Genomic DNA, 12254 nt, shown 5'->3' on the forward strand with positions numbered 1-12254 from the left:
GAGGAGGGGAAGAATGTCTTACCTCTTGATTTACTAATCTTGTTTATCTTAATAATACCTTGTGGAGCCAGTCCTCTTTGCAAGGTTTTCTTGTACTTACCTGGAAGATGCATGCATGTGGAAGTCTTTTTTTTTATTATATATTGTTACTTCATGAGTTGGAGAATTTCTTTACCCTTTTCTTTTTTGAATTAGGTGATTATTTTTCAGTTTTTTTTCTTGTTGCTTTATTTTATTGCGTTTTATTGTTATTTGCTTTGCTTATGCTTTATCTATTTTATTGATTCAATTTTTGGGCCTTTTTGCTTTTTCTTTCTCGAATAAAATACTATAATTTTGTAGAACCTTTTGTTGTGTAAAGGTCAGAGTACAAATAACAACATCAACATTACAGAGACATTATACAGCTTAAACGGAAGTCTTTTGTATGCATATACATGTTTATATGAGGTGGGGGGGGGGGGTAGTGTGAGAGTGAGAATGAGAGAGAGTACACTTCCTGTTTAGGTTAGATAAAAAATAGGTAATTTATGCAGTCTTGTTTACAGTTTGATATTGTATGTATATTCATCATATGTTCCTGTGTGTGTGTCTATGTATATTTGCAGGTATTTGAATGGAAGAATATTATTGTATATGAATGACCTTTCTTTCTTCTTGTATAACAATATCTAGAGTAAATATAGGTATAGATGAAAAAAAGAAGAAAAAAATGGAACACTATATTACAGAAGTCCCATAACATCAACCAGCAGCTAGACAAACTCGAAGATGAGCTGAGCAAGCAGTCAAAGTTCTACAGCTCACTCCTAGAGAAGCTGCGGGGACTACAGCGACAGCAGCAGGAAGACCACCATGTTAGTAATGAGGAGGTTAGGACCTTTAAAGCCTTTAAGATCAGTAGTAGAATGTTAATTTTTTAAAAGTATTTACAGGTTACAAAATATTTCTTCTTTCTCATAATGGCATATAATTCAAGTAACAGTACAGAACCCGAGAAGTTCCGAAGTTTTTTTGTGTTGTAGGAATGAGTGGTATTCGTAAAACTGGTGTAGGCTTTTTATGCCATTGGACAGTTCTTGATGGTAAGTGATCATTTCACAATAGGCCTGATTAGGCCTATTGTGGTACCTCCTAAGGCAAATTAAATACAAAACCTCTTCACATTTACTCAGGTTTCATTTCAGTGGATATAGTGGCTTATGTAGTGAGTAGCACACACAAAGATACAACACTGAAAGTATAATATAAAGCTCTGCTGCTTATGCTTATCTCTCTTTTACTTATCTCTCCTCTCTTTTACTTCTCTCCCAATCTCTTTCTCTCTCTGCTTCAACTGACTCGTTTCCCATTTCACAGGATGACTTCAGAGTGATTAAGGACGGACCGGTACTTCCTATTCTTCTCATTGCCTGTAATCGTGAAGCAGCTGTAAGAAGATCCATAGACTTGCTGTTGAAATATCGACCAGACCAGGACCGATTCCCTATAATAGTTTCGCAAGACTGTGGCCACAAGCCTACAAGAGAAACTATAGAGTCATATGGAGATCAGCTTTCATTGATTCAGGTTCATTTTGTGTTTTATTTGTCTAGTTCTGGAAATGACATTAAGGACAGTTAATAACAGAGCAAGAGAAAATCAAGTTTATTAATGTTTTGACTGTCAGCCTTTAACAGAAATTTGACAGAAACTACGTTCTCAATTTATCTTATCTGCTTATGCACAGAGATTACTCCAAGAAGGAAAAAAAATATATATATATATATTAGATTTCTTGTATATTTTTTTTTTTAGCTAATGATATATTATTGTTTTTTGTTATTACAGCAACCAGACCTGAGTGACATTGAAGTGCCGCTGAAGGAAAGAAAATTTAAGGGTTATTTCCTTATTGCACGGCATTATAAATGGGCGCTGAACCAAATATTTCAGAAGTTTGATTATGAGGCTGTAATTATAGTAGAGGGTAAGTGTGCTTTTAGGTGCATTGTTTGAATTTGATTAAGCCTACTGTGATTGCTATGTTTTTGTTAGCTAAAAAAAAAAAATTTGGAATTTGAATTTGGTAAAGGTGATTTAGCAATAGATCAGATTAGAGATGCAGTTTACATATAGATAGATAGATAGTTATAGTTATAGCTATAGTTATAGATGCACTCAACCCACTGCTGCTGGATGACATGTTGAGATGCCATGAGCAATTATGAACTTGTTCTAGGGAACATGATTAGACCTCATACATAACATGTATATATGTATTCACTGCCTTGTAGCATTGTCTAGACTTTAGACTACTCCTGAAGTAAAATTCAACCTCATCTAACCCCTTGAATCTGGTTGCTTCATGGCAATCACATGGATAAAAATTTGGGCTTTAGATTTACATAAGCGGCCACTCTGCTGGGTGTGCAGCATCTAGGACAGGCATACATGAAGACTCATGTGGTAACAAGTCTGTGCTTCCTCGTTGCTATGTTATTTTGCATGAGTGTTTTTAGCTTTTTGCAATTTTCCAATGTCCATATTTGTCTTTTAATTCATGCAGTGACATGAATGTCAAAATGTGACCAAAATAACCAGTGACAACATGTAAAGAATACAGAATAGGAGCTTTTGGGGGGTAGTATTTTAAATATGTTAATATCCTGAGGGTATTCAAGTGTCCATAATATGTGAAAAAATTGATCAGTCATTTTATCATTTCAGATGATTTGGATGTAGCTCCCGATTTCTACGAGTATTTCTCTGCAACTTACCCAATCTTAAGATCAGACCCAACACTGTGGTGTGTGTCTGCATGGAATGACAATGGTAAGTTATCTTGTTTTGTTTTTGTTTTTAAGGGCTTTGGATTATGGTAAGGTCAGTGTTGTGTGTCTGTGCATGTCAGTGCATGTAATGACTTTTTTTTTTCTCTGATGAAGAAAATGAATTCATATTAGTCTAACTTCACTCTTAGCCCTCCTTAAATACTAGTAATTTCTTTTTTTATTTCCCACTTTTGTGTATTAGTAGAATAGTATACTTTTGAGTAATTGTTATTTATGTACCATTATTTTCAATTGCTGTAAATGTGACCATGATATATAAGAGTAAGCATTTTTTATAGCATTATTCTTATCTCTTCCAAAACAGGAAAGGCAGGCCTTGTAGATGTTAAGAATGGGAGTAGCATTCTCTATCGAACTGACTTCTTCCCTGGACTTGGGTGGATGATGACAAAGGAACTATGGGACGAACTGGGGCCAAAGTGGCCTCGGTCATACTGGGATGACTGGGTTCGTGCACCGGAGCAGCGAGCCAACAGAGCCTGTATCAGACCTGAAGTCTCGCGGACACGAACTTTTGGCAAGAAGGGTGTCAGCAAGTAAGTTGTACTGTCGTGGTTATTTGCTTATGTGGTAAAAAGGCTAGGTGAGGTAGACAATTAGGACAGGAGATGATATTGGAAAGATCTGTTTATTTGAAATCCTCTTTAATTATGCTACTGAGTCTATACGTGGTAGTTTTATCATTTAGTTGTAATAGTTTAGGAACTATTATGATACTAATTTGACCAGTTTACTGATGCCCTTTTCTCAATATTTTGCAGCGGGTTGTTCTATGAGAAACATTTGAAGCAGATACATCTAAATGAAGTGTTTGTGCCATTTACTAAACTGAACCTCTCACATTTACACCAGGTTTGTAATTTGCTTTTGATGTGTTATTAATGAAAAGTTGTATATACAAAATATATTATTATCTAACATACTACCAAGCATTCATCATAACATAGATACAATTAAACATATTTGCCCTACACCTTTTACAGGAGCAGTATGACCCCGCTTTTGAGAAAGAAGTTCAGAATAGTCAGGTAGTGAGTTTGACAGAGGTCAAGTCAGGTCGCTTGACCCAAGGTGTTAAGTACAAAATTGTTTATCACACAAAAGATGTCTTCAAGAGGACTGCAAAGGCACTTGGCCTGATGGATGACTTCAAGGTAAAATAGTATATATATAATCATTTGTTATGACTGTTTCTGTTGATGACATGAGATAATAGTATCTTCTCATAGATATTTAAAGGTCTGCATGTTACAGCCATTGCCACTCCACCATAGTGGAAGTGGCAAAATGCTGCTGCTTTTCCCTCGTCATTTTCATATTCCCTGTAACATTTACAAAAAATATAATCCCTGTTTCTGTCTTGTCATATTCTGAGGGTATCTGTCTTGTTATGATTCATTCTCCTTTCTTTCTTGCATTCTTTTTCTCAGTCTTTCCCCATTGTCATTGCTGTCCCTAGGGGGCCTAGGAGATGGAGACTGGGGCCTAATGAAGGAGATTACCCCTACCTTGGGCCCCTACCCCTGCCTCGAAATTTTGTGTGATTTTTTCTTCTCCTCCCTTCCTTTTCTTTCTCTTCTTTATCCCCTTCTTCTGTCCACTTCCTAAAGTGTGAGAGCTGTGTTGAATGGATGAAAGGCTGTTATTGTGTCAGTTATGAACGGCCTCTGGGAGCCATGGGCGTGGTATCCCCTTGGTTAATTGCCTAGCCTTTACCCTTTATGGGGACCCTGAGGGGTCATTTCTTTCCACCACTTATTTCGGGGTCACCATGGCCAATAATGATGATGTTTTACCCTTATTACAGGCATTAAGGTTTTCCCCTTCATCATATAGCCTATCTAAATTTTCCAACTCCTACCTCTCCTTTGACCATGGTTCCAACCACTTTTACCAATATCCCCTCCTTGATGTCTACTGACAACTCTATCCATTCCAAACCACCCACCCAGGTCATTACTCAACTTTTAGAAAGCACCCCTTCCTCTCTCTCTCAACATTCTCCATTTCATTTCCAAGTATGCAGTCTTCTTCATTGAATACCCCCTCCCCCCCTCATCACTAATCTTCACCATATTGACCTCCTTCCCCCCCTCACCCCACACCACCCCTTCTTCCTCCTGCACTTGACCTTCTGCTACTTCCACCTCTGCAAACCTTTTGAGTAATCTCTTCTCTTCCAACAGTGTCTGCAGGAACAAGGAAGCAATTTTTATTTTGCATTAGTCCTGGTTGTTCATGCCTTGTGAAAGATACATACAAGTCACAAGCTTGTGTACTATCTACCCTTGCTGACCTCACTGGCAAACCTATTCCTGCCGAATCTCACTTCTCTCTTAGTACTTGTACAGGAACTGATTCTGTCTCCCAGACTGATTGTCCTGTCTTCGACTAAAACTGGTCAGACTGTGAAAATGACCTACTGGTCTGCTTTGTTGACTATGATGCAGTGGCAGTACAGTGATTATTCCTCCCATGGACAGCCTGTCTTGCACCATTATTGCCAAGATTAGCTTCTGTAGACATGACCTCCCCCATGACATCTATATTGGTAGAGAGTCCTACCCTGTCTGACCATGTTGGCCCCTTCCTCGTCAATGTCAGAAATGTTGGTGTTTTGGCCACCCAGCCAAACACAGATGCCCCACAGCTCACTGCTCTCATATGTAACCAACCTATGAGTCACGACTGTTCAAATTGCCCTGCACAGTCATGTACATGTATCAATTATGGCGGCTTCCATAATGTATTTTATAAGAAATGCCCTGCTTATAAACTCGAATGTGAGGTAGCAGTTCACAGATTCAAACTAGGCCTCACTCTATGTGAGGCCAGAGACAGGAAGCACGCTGACACAGTTTTTCTCTATTTACCAATTCTAAAACAGTCCTTCGCTCTGTTCCCTTCCCATCTTCTCAAGATGTCTCTGCATCTTCCCCAGTATCTCTTCCCACTATTCTGAATCATCCTACCTCTACTCCCCCTCTACCCCAGTCTAAGTCCAGATACTCTAATCTCTACCACTTCTCTGATGCCTACTCCTCCTTTTCACTTTACCTGTTGCATCAGACAATTTAAAAGTTCCACTCCACCTTTACCTACGACATTCAAATTATTTCCCGTTATCCATCCTCCTCCTCCTTAAGTTCTCCCTACCCCTCTTTCTCTGCACACCCCATCCTCTCCTTCTCCATTCTTTCCCTATTTTCTTTCTTCATCATTCTCTTTCCATCATCCTTTTTTGCTGTCACATTCTCTTTCTTTCTTTCCTTTTTCAGTCTCTCTCCCTCCCTTCCCCTCACTCATTCACTCATTCATTCACCCCCCCCTTTTCCTCCCTGTGTCTCCCTTTCCCCATACTGCATTCTTCATCTTTCATAACATTTAATTAATTTTTTCCCTCATACTTTTCTTCCAGGCTGGAGTACCAAGAACAGGCTACAAGGGAGTAATCAGTTTCTTTTACGGGAATAACAGAATATTCCTTGCACCGGGCAATAACTGGCAAGGCTACAATCCCTCTTGGAGCTAGCAGCTTGCGGCAGTTATCCAAAACCAAGTCGTGGAAGGTAGTGATAGGCAACTTCTAAGGAGCCTTGTAGTAGAGACATTGTCCTCATTGCAGACTGACTACCTGCTACCGATAACTGTTATGCAGATTCATCCTCATTTTTGTACAGTGCAGAATTTATAAGAATCTTTTATTTATAGATGACCCATGTTGTTATATACATATATATATATCATTTGGAATTTATTTTTAACAGTATCAGTTTTTCACACTTTCTTTCCTCTCTGGTGGAATTCACTTTTTTGTTTGTATTTGTTTTAGGAGTTAGTGTAGTGTGAAAAGTTTTAGAGAGTTTTCAATAATTCTTGTTTTATCTTACCACAATGATGATAAAAATTATTTTGATTCATTTTTGTATTATTGTTTGTAGCGTTTTTTTAACAAGATTTTTACTTTAATTGAAAAATATTTTTGTTGACAGTGAATCTGTCAAAATATTCAGTAAGTGAAAATCAGTTCTTAAAACTTGAGTTACATCCAGGAAAATATTGTTATTTATGCATGTAAATTATGACATCACAGATCTGAGAAGTAATGTGTGAATATTGTATTGTTTTTTAGATTTCATATGCATTATGCAGAATGAATGGACCTGAAAAGATGAGAGATTTGTCTCATTGAATAAAAGCTGTCTCTGACAGTCACTATAATTTAGATGATAACATTTTTCCTCATATCAGGGTGATGACAGATGCTCATGTCATGAAATACTTGTTATGCCAGTAATGTGAATTACGACAGAGCAGGATATTATATCACTTAATTTATATATACCAAGAAGTTGTGCTTTGTGCATGATATGATTTTAATCAAATTCTGTAAAATGTTTTACAAAAGCTTCATCTGAACATTTATTTGTGTATTTAGTATATGCATCTAAATTTTTATCTTTTGGTTAACCTTAATATATGTATGTAAATATGCATATGCATATGTATATATACACACACACACACACATATATATATATATATATATATATATATATATATATATATATATATATATATATATATATATATATATATATATATATATAATCCTCATTTTCCTTATTTTCTCTATTCCTTCTAACCCCAGGATGAAAACCAGTCATCATTGTCGTAATATTGATAATCTTGGTGTCAGCTTCATCGCAGTTAGACTCTTTTCATGATCAAAGCTTTATTTATTACTAATATTTGTTGATTTGTTATTTATTTATTCTGTTTTTTTCTTTACTTCTACTTTCAGTTATACTTATTAATTTAGCTATATTTTGTGCTAGTGTTTTCTCACATTTTTTAATACTGTACATTGATTTTTTAGGTGAAAGAGAAGATCTGAGGTAATATGAGGCATAAATCCTGGGAGCGATGATACTTTCACTGTATGTAAATGTACTATATTTTGTCATTTGATGATATCATATTAGCAATGATATTCGCAGTTCAGGACTGATAAAATGCTTAAAGCATTTTATACATAATTTAGTTTTTTTCCTTTTGATTTTGTACCAAGATAGACACATAATCAAAAGAGGATCCTAAGATTTTTTGTTGACGGAAAAAATCAGTAAAATGAAAGCATATGTTGTGAACAAATGCTCAAATTAATTTTTTAAGACAGGCAGCATTTTAGATGATGATGTTTCCTATTTAACCTGAAATTATTCTCCAGTTAAACCCTTAAGTCCAATGGTAACATATTAATTAGTATGATTAGAATACCCTTTGATATTCAATATAGGCTGAATTGATAGCCTTTTAAAGTCTGGCCGGCAGTTTTCTTGCTTTTTCTTTCACTGTCAGTGGGGGATAGCGAGTATGAGTAAATATTTCTGGCACTATTTGAAAATATTCTCTCCCCCCACCGTCCCACCCATCTTCCTCTCTCAGCAAATTGCACATGTGCCACCAGCCACCTCTTCTGACATGTTAATGGAGTAAGTATAAAATGAGAATTCTTGTAATGCATAGTGCAAAACATCTCCACAAACATTTCTCTCCCTCATCTCCCTTTCTCCCCCTTTCTCCCTTTTTCTCCCTCTCCCTCTCCCTCTCCCTCCCCCCTGTTTGGTAACTGTGTCACTTATTAGCACAAGACATATATTTTCTGGAGCATAAATTCAAGCTCTACAAAAATCAAGAAAATGCCATCTCAAGGGGTTAATGAAGTATTATTCAAATGCAGCTTTATAACTGTTGAACGTGATGCCATATCATGATAACTCTGTTGAATTGACCTAGTTGGAATGGAGGAGGCAATTTTTGTGTTATTAATGAGAAAATTTAATTGGTTGTAGGGGGTGTAGGGTTAAGGGTGGCAGGGTTTGTTTTCATAGGTGCATTAAGAAGTTACGAATTAAAAGATAAACTAATGAAGTCATATGATCATACAGATGAACATTCATCAGTGATTGCTACTCAGAATAACTGGGAACATCAGGGGAGCTTGTCGAGTGAATTTACATAATGTCCTAGTTCCTGCTAAGGTATTGTACTGGATAGCATAATGAAGAGATTCGATACCTATGGGGAAAAAACATCTGTATAAATCTGTCATATTCATTAGCTGAATAACATTGTCATTACTTTATCATTTGTGAGTTTATCACCAAACTGCCTGACTGCATAATCATATTTGTTATTATTCTGTTGTTTTAAACATTTGTTGTACTTAAATTAACACTGGTGTTTTTATAATGTTTTTCTCACTCTCACTGTCTCCCTTGTCGGAATGCAAAGATACAGAGAACCATGCATTTTTATATGCCAGTGTAGATGATGAAGGATTTTGAATAAGATTAATGAGGCCATGTGATAAAAAAGAATATCTATTGTGATATTATTATGATATATGCTTACTAAATATCAAATGTATTTATGTTTGGTATTGGATATATGTTTTTTTCTTTCTTTTTGCACAGTAAGGAATTTGGTATTTAGCATTGCTGCGATTCCTCATTGTGAAAAGGTCATTGATATCACATTTTGATAATGTAAATTGCATATATATTGACCTTTGTATGTATGTGTCTGTGTTTGTATTTGCATGTGTGTGAAGTGAAATTATTTTGTGAATTCAAAGGACTAGATGTGGTCATACGGATGCTCACAATGGTGCAATGAAAGAAATTATTGCAGAAAAAAAATGCCAGTTAAGCAAAATAAATCTAGTTTTTTTCTCTTTATTAATTACGTTTATTAGTTTGACATTTTAATTTTGTGTTTTTAGTATGATAGCATAATTGGTTTGATTATAGATCTGCTATAATTCAGGTGCTTTTTTAATCTTTTATATTTATATTCACCTTTAATAGTTGATTTTAGTTATATGTAATTGATGATGAATGAAGGAATATATATATATATATATATATATATATATATATATATATATATATATATATATATATATATATATATATATATATATATATATATATATAAAATAGTTTGCTTCATATGACTGTGGACAAGACTATATCTTATTACTCCTTTATCAGTTTAGGAATATTAACCATGAAAATAATGGTGTAATGAAATATTTCACTGAGTTTTATGCTTCATGCATGTAATTTAACAAAAGATAAGTTCAGTTTTCAGTAATTGTTTTACCTAAGACAGTTTTAAATGAAATGCTTTTCTGCAACTATTAGGATGACATACAAGACTATCATTGCTGTCGACAGTGTTAGTGTATATATTTTCACAGTTTCAAATAATATTGAGCACTTGTTTCATACTGTTAATTATTCTAAGCTTATGCTTATATATATTAGAATTGTTTCTTCTGAATTATAGCATATCAGTTACAAAGATGTCATTATTTATTTCTGTTAAAGTTACTGAGCAGATCTATGTATATTTTTTCCTTGTAACAATTTTTTCTCTCTTCATACGGACCTCTCTGTAAGTAACATTACATTTTGTTTGTAATGCAACGTTTTGTCCTAGTATTGGACTTGAGTTTTCATTTTAGTTACAAATAATTTTCTGTCTATACCCTCCCTTTTTGTCTGTCGTGTGTGGATAATGTGTTACTAATTCTTTGTATTTTTCTTCTTTTAAGTAGTGTCATATGTTTCCATATATTGGTTGGTTTTGAGGATACGCTTCAGTAATTGTATTACTGAACATGTACTGCTTTCCCCATGTAAATTATATTTTCGCTTTTTATTCTATGTAACTGCATTTTTAAAATTTTGTTGTTTAAAACCATGCCAAATCTCAAAGCTTGGGTTTTACCTAATTTTGTGCTAAGGAAATGCACACTTTCGCACTGAGGTTGTATTTTATTTATTTAGTTTTATTATTTTTTAAAGGATAACCTGTCATTCCTTATTTTAGTTTATTACCTTTTTATGTTCAAGCCTATTTCAGAATTTTAAATTTCATGTGTGTACTTTGCTTAAGTAGGTTTTGGACTTTTTCTTTGGTGTTTGGGGCCATTTTATTGGTTTGTCTCTTTCCTTTATTTTGATTTTCTGTTTCTATTTTTATTGTTTTGTTTGTTTATTATGTTTTGTCAACTCAAGATCTACACTTTTTATATCTCATTAGGATTGTAGATTTCCAATATTATATACCTTTTGTATATAAGATTAGCTTTTCCCCTTCCATCTCCGTCTGCTCTAAGACACCTTAGTTTTCTGAAATGTAGGAATAAAGACAATACATATATTTCATGCAGAGAGAAAGAGAGCAGTGCATAAAAAGCCACTGGTGTGCATGGTTTGTGGAGCTCTCTAAGAACAATAAAAAAAAAAAAAAAAAAAAAAATTGAATTTTACATTTTTGATATTGATGCTTGCATTCTTGCCTTACATGGGAAGCTTCAAGTGGGAGCCTTTATCACCAGTAAGGCTCAGATGTTGTAGGAATGTTAGAAATGTATTATTTATTTGCAAGTCAAGAAGATTGCATTTTTTATTTTTGTATATATATTGAAAATGTACTGGAACCTAGTCTTGGATTCTGTAAAGTAGGAAAAGCAATGAAGTTTCATCGTTGAATGACAGTATTTTAACCTAGCATTTCTTGGTACCCATAATTTGGTGTGATGTCCTGCATCATTTTTCTTGTAAAATGAGGAAAAAATGAAGAAAAAACACTTGGAAGTCATTCATACATTCAACTCCAAGTGTCATGAAATACCACAATAAAGTTGATGATAATAATAGTTTTTTCTTAACATTAAAGCAGCAGCATTTTGATCATTTACTATTTTTTATCAAACATTATTGGAATAGGTAATATGTAATACTGACTTTACTTTACTGTAAATGAGTTATATTTTCATTTCAATAAATAGCATAAATTCTTTTTGATTTATGAGAGTAATGAATAAAAAAAAATATATGCTTGAATTGTGGAGGAAATTACAACTGCCTTATATATTTATTATTTTTTATCATTTAAGGGCTTTCATACATGCTGTAAAAAGTGTACTAAACTCAGTTGGTATAATTACTAGCTTTATACCTGGACCATCGAACTAAAGCTTGAGTCTAATTTGGAACATCGGGATACGTGGTTATTAACTGACCGGCAAATATTTTCCTGAGGCTAAACAGTTTTTGCGTGAAATGGCAAACTGATGACTCAAGATAAGTTTATATTCTTGATCAACTGATTATGTAAAAGTTTATTTGACTGCAAGTAATTATGAAAAGTAATTATGATTGTGTGATATTCTTGCAACATAATACAGGGCTCTTCATTTATTTGGTTGAAGTAGGAAAAAACTATCAAAAAACAGTATTATTAATGTTCTTTCCATTCCATATAAAGAGGTCTCATTAAATTTATAAATTATCATGTGCATTTTTTTCCAGTAACTATCAATAAAATGAATGAAAAAAAAAA

The 12254-nt window shown here is 34.3% G+C and overlaps 1 protein-coding gene across 9 annotated transcripts in view; it reads left to right on the forward strand.

Annotated features, from left to right (window-relative positions):
• Positions 1-7443, forward strand: part of LOC113807916 (alpha-1,3-mannosyl-glycoprotein 2-beta-N-acetylglucosaminyltransferase) — a 28703-nt gene extending 21260 nt beyond the window's left edge. For 5 of the 9 annotated variants that reach the window (XM_070145568.1, XM_070113249.1, XM_070145577.1 and 2 more), the window contains 8 exons: positions 732-872; positions 1360-1569; positions 1831-1969; positions 2710-2814; positions 3139-3370; positions 3596-3686; positions 3818-3988; positions 6253-7443. In XM_070145568.1, coding sequence (XP_070001669.1) covers positions 732-872; positions 1360-1569; positions 1831-1969; positions 2710-2814; positions 3139-3370; positions 3596-3686; positions 3818-3988; positions 6253-6366 — 1203 coding nt within the window. In that variant the 3' untranslated portion in view covers positions 6367-7443. The remainder of the gene's footprint in view (positions 1-731; positions 873-1359; positions 1570-1830; positions 1970-2709; positions 2815-3138; positions 3371-3595; positions 3687-3817; positions 3989-6252) is intronic. The other 4 variants (XM_070145583.1, XM_070145592.1, XM_070113235.1 and 1 more) reach the window with 4 other exon arrangements.
• Positions 7444-12254: the final 4811 nt, after the last annotated feature.

Source organism: Penaeus vannamei, chromosome 3, assembly GCF_042767895.1.
Source record: "Penaeus vannamei isolate JL-2024 chromosome 3, ASM4276789v1, whole genome shotgun sequence".
Classification (NCBI taxonomy): domain Eukaryota; kingdom Metazoa; phylum Arthropoda; class Malacostraca; order Decapoda; family Penaeidae; genus Penaeus; species Penaeus vannamei.